Source organism: Malurus melanocephalus, unplaced genomic scaffold (assembly GCF_030028575.1).
Source record: "Malurus melanocephalus ecotype Western Australia unplaced genomic scaffold, MMel_1.1 scaffold_170, whole genome shotgun sequence".
NCBI classification, from domain to species: Eukaryota; Metazoa; Chordata; class Aves; order Passeriformes; family Maluridae; genus Malurus; species Malurus melanocephalus.
In genome coordinates, this window is record NW_026623402.1 from 1,196,372 (window position 1) to 1,203,611 (window position 7,240).

At 62.1% G+C, this 7,240-nt stretch overlaps 2 protein-coding genes across 2 annotated transcripts in view; one reads left to right on the forward strand and one right to left on the reverse strand.

Annotated features, from left to right (window-relative positions):
- Positions 1-6: 6 nt before the first annotated feature.
- TFAP4 (transcription factor AP-4) lies at positions 7-4,616 on the reverse strand. Its single transcript, XM_057372410.1, has 6 exons — positions 4,181-4,616; positions 3,465-3,563; positions 2,811-2,981; positions 2,453-2,590; positions 1,303-1,461; positions 7-1,183 (listed from the first exon to the last, which is right to left on the reverse strand). Exons 1-6 carry the CDS (start codon positions 4,409-4,411, stop codon positions 989-991), a joined length of 993 nt encoding a protein of 330 aa, XP_057228393.1. The 5' UTR covers positions 4,412-4,616; the 3' UTR covers positions 7-988.
- Positions 4,617-6,942: 2,326 nt separating this feature from the next.
- LOC130577178 (protein enabled homolog) overlaps positions 6,943-7,240 on the forward strand; it is a 4,622-nt gene continuing 4,324 nt past the window's right edge. The window contains 1 exon segment of the mRNA XM_057372339.1: positions 6,943-7,155. Within this exon segment, the coding sequence (XP_057228322.1) occupies positions 6,943-7,155 (213 nt within the window).

The following is a 7,240-nucleotide window of genomic DNA, read 5'->3' on the forward strand; positions in this document are numbered from 1 at the left end:
AAAAAAAAAAAAAAAAAGACAAAAAAAAGGGAAAGGAACCGAGAAACAGCTGCAGCTGGGGGGGAACCTACTGAATACCACCGAGGCTCTACACACAACTGGCCTAAAACCCTACAGCCGGGTGGGGGGCAGCGGGGTGAGGGGGGGACGGACAGAACAGAGACCCCCCCCCCACCCGCCACGACAGACCCAAGCGACACAATCACAAAATAGAAAAGCTCTTTGGAGCTGACGGACCCCACAAACCAGATTAAGTGCTTAAAGGAGGGATGGGAATGGGGTGGGGGGAAAAAGGATGGGCACGGGGACAGAGGTGGGGTGTAAAATCAGCCCCAACCCGCCATCCCCGTGCCAAGGAGGTGGGTGTTGGAAATGCCAGGGAGGGGTGGCACATGCCAGCCCTCCTATCGTGCTCCAATGGCATCATCCCAGGATTATTTTACTCTCCAAGGGGGTTTCCCTGCCCCATGTGGGGTACGGGAGCCATGGTGGTACCCCAAAGCCGGGGATCCCTGTCCTGCCTTTGCTGCCATGTCACTTGGCATCGCCCCCCTGCTTAAAAACAAACATTTAATTAAATGAAAACAAAACCACGAGAGAAGGAAAAAACCAAATTAAGATCCCAACTGAAGGCCCTGTCCCAAGGGAACACCAACACGAACAGCGGGGCTGCTGCCGGTTTGGCAGGATTCCCTCTGGGTTGGTGGGTTGGGGGTGATAAACAAGGGTGGGGGGCTGTGACCCCCATCCCCAACACCCCCCACAGCACCCCGAGCCCCCCACATCCCATTGTGGCCACCCCCGAGCTCCCRCCCCCCCCAGGGAGCTGCAGGGTGACCTTTGCCTGCCTCTAACGCTCTGCTTTACAGTATTGGAAAAAGGTCATAAAAGAGACCCAAATCGCGTTGTATTTTTTAAAAATCTCAGCATATTCTCTGACGTTTCCCCCCCGCCCCGGCTCCCCTCCCCGGCTGCCAGCCGGGGGGTGTCAGGGCAGCTCCCCGTCCCCCGAGGGCTCTTCTTTGCTCTGGTCCATGGAGTCACTGTCGTTGCCCTCGGTGTCGGAGGCGGTGTCGGAGGCAGAGGGCTCGGGGCAGGCGCGCGCCGGCGTCACGATGACGGCRCGTCTCTGCTCCTCTTCCTGCAGCTGCTTCTCCTGCGTCCCCTCAATGTGCTGGATCGCCTGCCCAGGGCAGCCACCGGCTGTCAGGACATCGCCAGGGTTCCCTCCGACCCGCCCCACGGGGTTGGGGACCTCCCCAGACCCCTCTCTGCCAAACCCCCCACCGCTCCCCAGCTCACCTGAACGATGGTGTCCAGGTTTTGCCGGGACGTGGAAACCGTGTTGATGACTGAGGATGGGCCCATGGTGACCACGGTGACGTGATGGGAGGGAGGTGGCGCTGGAACGATCACAGTGGGGTGGTGGGTGGGCGCTGGGGGACCATGTGATGGCAGGAGCTGGGGACAGAAGGGAAAGCCCGGGTGAGCAGGGACCTGGGCACCACGGTGCTGGGGAGAGCACCGCGCTTGTTCACAGAACCTGAACTCCATAAAAGCTGAAGCATCGCTCGGCTGCTCCAATTCTCCATCTCAATGGATGCAGGAGGATGCCAGCTGAAAGCTGCCACCACCTCAGCTTTGCTGAAGAGTTCCCCATATCCCAAAGGGCAGCAATTTGGGCTTTGAAGCCAGGAGATGCAAGCGCCAGCCCCTGTGTGGCCAGGAATTCCCCACACYCCTCGGAGATCCTCGCTGGAGCAGCGGATGGGAAGATCCGCCCTAGCAGGAGGCTACGGAGAGTTCACCTAAAAATAGGCTGAACTTCCCCGGGAGGTGGCAGTGGGGACCCTGCAGGGACATGGCTATGCAGAAGCCCAARGAGCGGGGAAGCTGCTGTTCCTCCCTCTCTTTGATGCTCCAGGAGTGGTGTGGCCCCGGGCTGGGCTTGAGGGTGGCAGCGCACAGGGACTGGAACCAGCACAACGCTCACCTCCTCCCTGCACTGCTGCCAAATCCAGCTGTGTCAGGGGAAAGGCTGAAGGTTCCCATCCCCACTGCCTGCYACGTTGATGCTCCCTTTTCCCAGCCTGGTGGGTAGCAGGGAGTGGCTGGGGATCCCTAAAATTCAGTGGGAGTCACCCAGAAAAAGGTGAAGCCCCCGAGGTGAAACGCTGCCTGATAGCATGCAACCTTTCCTGTACAACCCCCTCCTGCCAGGGAATGGAGCCRCTTGGAAACCACCACGGGTGTCCAACCCACGATCCCTCCCTAAACAYGGGGTGCCCACCAGCACAGCCCCCTGAGCACTGTGGGGGGCTTTGGGCCACCCCTTTCCCAAATCACCACAGGCAAGAGCTTTACTGGGACATTGCTGCCCACAGGAGGTGCCAAGTCAGCACCGAACCAACCCCGGGGTTTCAGCACCTGGGGGTGTCTGGGCCGCACTCACCTGCGTTCGGATCTGCTGCTCACGCTCGAGCTTCTCCTGGTGCAGCAACCTCACCTGCTCCTGCTGCTGCTGGAGCTGCACCTGCTGAGCAATCACCTTCAGCTTCTCGGGGTACATGTGGGCCTCCAGGGAGCGAACCTGCGCGCCGGAGAGCCCCGACATCAGTGGGGAGCCCAGCACGGCACCCCTGAACCTGGGCTGTCCCCTTGATGGGGTGGGCACAGCRGAGCCAGGAAACCCTGGACAAGCATGGAGAAGCGATGCCCAGAACTGGTGTTCAGTGACCCCATAGCACTGCCCCTGTCCCTGGGGCTCACTGGGGACAGGACAGAGGCTGCAAGAGGGCACCTGGCCTCACCTGCTCCTCCAGCATCATGCGGACCGAGCGCTCCTTGTCCAGCTGCTGCCGGAGCTCAATCATCTCCCGCCGCAGATCCTCAGCCTTCTCATCTTCCCAGATGTCTGGCGAGCCGATCCCCTCATCTTTGTCCTCTGCCCGTCGCCGTTTCGGGGAGGAGCCACTGAATTCCTGCCATGGGAATGTGGGGTCAGRGAAAGGGGGCTGGCATGGATGCTGTCATCCAGAGATGTGGGCRATGCCACTCCCCACCACAGCTCCCTGCAGGAAAGGCTCTCCCTGGGGCTGTGTTTGATGCTTGGGGACAGATGTGCCCCCATCATGGTCCTCACCTCCCCGGCCTTGTGCCAACCTGATTGCCTCACTGTGACACCCAGAACAGTTCAACCAGGGCACTTGAGCACCAGAACTGCCACCAGGCCATGTTCCAACACCCCAAATAGGTGGGAAAAACCTAACCCTTCTTCCCCTGCCAGGTAAGGGATGCTGGGTTGAATGGGGCTCCCTGCCCAGCCAGGAGAATGGAAACATCTCCACTCTCTGGCTGATCAGGGGAAAGGGTCTCACTCTTAGCACCAAGGAATCATGATGGCGTCCCCTCCCCGGCCAGCCAGGATTGTCCCACCCGCTCCTGTCCCATCCCTCGGGCACTACCTGGATGAACCGCTTGAGCTGGGTGTTCTGCTGCAGTAGCCGAGTCTTTTCCTGCTCCAGGGAGAAGATGTACTCGGCCGTCTGCTGGAGGATGGCTGCCTGTGGGAGAGCCGGGAGGGRCACGCTGAGGCAGGAGACACCCCGCTGTTACCCCAGACCTCCTCCCGACGAGCTCTGCAAGCAGCCCTGCTCCTTGCCTGTCCCTGCTTCCCCCCAGGCTCCCCCTGGGATTTCCTCCATGGTGAAACCTTCAATTCACCCACCTCGGGAACCCAACCGACTGCCTTCTCACCCCACTCCTCTACAGCGGGGTCCTCTCCTCACCCAGGCACATCACCTCACTCCCAGGACACTGGGGCTGTCACACACTCCAGCCCACTCCAGGACACTGGGGCTGTCACACACTCCAGSCCASTCCAGGACACTGGGGCTGTCACACACTCCAGCCCACTCCAGGACACTGGGGCTGTCACACACTCCAGCCCACTCCAGGACACTGGGGCTGTCACACACTCCAGCCCACTCCAGGACACTGGGGCTGTCACACATGTCACACACTCCAGCCCACTCCAGGACACTGGGTTGGGGATGCACACCCACTCCTGTGAGGAAACCTCCCCAGGAGAGAGCTCCATCACCGAGTTAAAACAGGTAAATACCTCCAACTCCATTTCCAGCCCCTCCACGTGCAGGACCAGCGTGTGTATCCCACTCACCTTGCTGAGCTTCTCCCCGTCCGTGTGTGGGATGAGGGTTTTCAGGGACTGAAAGCCAGCATTGATGCTCTGCATCCGCCGTCTCTCGTTGCTGTTGGCGATTTCCCTGCGTATCCGCCGCTCCTGGTCCCGCTGGGTCTCTGGAGTCAACGGGATGTTGGCCAAGCTGCGAGAGAGGAGACAAGGTGTCAGGGAGGAGGGGGCTGCASCCCTGCTGCCAGCTCCCTGCATCCCCCCTTGCTTTGCAATGACGATTCCACGCCACCGTAGGGACGAYGCTGCAGCACTGGGAAGCAGGTGGGTGGGTTTCTCCGGCCCCGTAGCCAAAGCTTTGGGGCATGCACTGGCCAAAGGGTGGCCCCGCTGCAGCCCCCTGGCTCCACTGGGCTCGGACACACTGCCCTGCGCCAGGCCTGGGTGAGCAGAGCTGGGGACCCCCGGGTGGGCGAGGGAGGCTGTGGGCTGGCCGGCTGTGTCCCCGCAGGGCCGGCCGGCGTGTGTGGCCCCGGGAAGGCGGCTCCCTCCCTCCCGCCCCGTTGATGGCTTCCAGATGACAGCTCCCAGCAGAGAAGCCCCCGTCCCACCCCAAGCCGCAGCTCCTGCCTGCTTCCTGCCGCTGCCTCCTCGCCCCCCACGCCCTCGCCCCGCAGATGGGCCGGGAAATGCCTCCTGGAGCCGGCGATGATGACGCTCCGGGCAGCCAACATCCCGGGTCCAGGGCACCAAACCCCGAGCAGAGCTCACTGCTGTGGGGTCTGGCTTCACCCACACCCCCTGTCTTCCCCGAGGGAAGCAGGGCAGAGGTTTTGGATCACACCAGGCCAACTCTCCCCAGAGTGCAGGCACCCAGCACCCGCTGGCGCCGGGGATGCTGCGAGGCACCAAAGACTAAACACAGGAGCGGGGCCGCCGGCGTGAGGCAAGATAAGGCGGGCTCCAGCCGCCYGTCCAGGTGCCCAGCGGCTCCAGGACAGGGAGATGGGAATATTCCACCCAGAGCCTTGCCAAAGCCAGCCTGGGAAGCAAAGCCYGGCATCCCGCCCTCATTGCCCTCCTGGTGAGGCCATGGAGGAAGCACGGGGGTTTGAGACCCAGGGATTGATCTAAGGGATACTTGCAGCACCACCGTGTGCCCAGGCACTGAGCAGAGGCTCTCAGGCCACTCAGCATTGCCTGCTGCAAGTGGGGAATGCAGCACAACTCCTCCAAGATACACAGGGATGGGAAATGACACAGCTCATCCCGGAGGGATGGGAAAAGATCCTCGCTCAGCCTAAGGAGGGAATGGATCCTCCTCGCTCAGCCCAAAGGGACAGGGATGGATCCCACTTCAGCCGAGGCAGATAGGGAAGGATCCCAGATTACCCTAGAGGGATGGGGAAGGACCCTACCTCATCCTAGAGGGATAGGAAAGGATGCCAGCACATCCCAAGGAGATGAGAAAGGATCCCAGATCACCCATGCGGCTGGGAACACAYTTGTCCCCAGCCTCTGAGGCAGCATCCCAGCAAGGGGTGAAACTGGGTGCCAAGCACCCACTGCACTGCTTCCCTCACAGGCAGTTCCCAGTGAGTGTCCTGGTGACGGGTGYCCCGGGGTCTGCTCCTCTCCCTGGGAGCAGCCTCTGCGGCATGGACAGAGCTGCTTGCASCAGGATTGTGGCACAGGGCTCCCATCTGGTGGTGGCTGTCACCCACCTCCCCGCTCCTGCTGAAACCAGCCCCAAACTTGTCCCCAAAGTACACCAAATCCTGCAGGTCTTGGAGACATCATCCCTGTTGGGTCAGGAGATGGCTGGAGCACTGTTCCAGGATGTTGGACCACCAGACACTGAAGGGGAATGGGATGGAGGGGCCCAGGACTGGGCAGCACGGAAGCAGTTTCTTAAATACCGGGGAAGGAGGAAGAGCCTGCTTCCTCGCCGGCAGACCTCCTGCAACCTGCCCCAGCTGCTCTTCCTGGGAAGAGACCTGAGAAGTGACAGTGAAACACGGAAAGGGCAAAATCCCATGGATTCAGAAGCTGTCCAGATATCCATGTGGCCAGGGAAAGGGCAGGACAGAGGCAAGAGGACAGGTGGCACCCACTGGAGTCCCCAGGGTGTCCCCAGCCTGGTGCTGGTACTGTGGGCTTTGTGTCGGGCAGGCAGAATTGGGTCCTTGCTGTCCCAGTGAGAACATTTCACTGACCTGGACACTGAGGGAAACAAACCCACGGGGGTGTCAGAGCCAAGCACAAGGACCACGGCAGATAGCCTGCTGTCCACTCGTGTCCAGCACTGACCGCAGCTTGTGTTGTGGGTTGTGCTGGCATGGCTATGCAGGCAGGGTGCTCCCAAGCTCCTTGGGTGTTCCTGAACTTGCAGGCAGGGAATCCCCGAGTTCACAGGCAGGGTATCTCCATGAARGGCCATGCCTCCATGAAGGGCATTCCCAAGCTTACTAAGCTCATGTCAGGGCATACCTGAGTGTACAAGCAGGGTATAGCCAAGTGTCCCCAGCACCCCCAGTTCACAGGCAGGCTGTCCCCAGCACCCCGAGCTTGCAGGCAGGGTGTCCCTGAGCTCCTTGACGTCACAGGCAGGGAGACCCCAGCCCCCTGAGCTCCCTGCAGGGTGACACCCAGCAGCCTGAGCTCCAGGCAGGGTCTCTCAGAGCTCGGGGCAGTGGGAACGCTGCTCCCCGGGCTCTGCCCCGTGCCGGGGTCAGTGTGGGGCCACACAGCCCCCAGTGTCCGGGCGGGACGGCGGCATCCCCGTGACCATGCAGTCACCCCCCAACRCACGGGCCCGCAGTGACCAGCGCTGGGGATTCCAGCAAAGCCGCCACGCCGCCCTGGGTCGCTGCCCCACCAATGCAGCCGGGGGGGGCTCAGGTGTGGCCGACCCCCGGGATCGCCGGGACGGAGCCCCCCGGGCCGTGGGGCAGAGACAGCGCCCGGAGGGGCCGGGCCCCAAACACGTGCCCTGGGCCCGGGTGCCCCACAGCCCCGCGGGGACCGGCGGTTCGTGCAGCCCCACGGCGGGCCCGGCCCGGGGGGGTTCAGCGCTCCCGGGGGTTG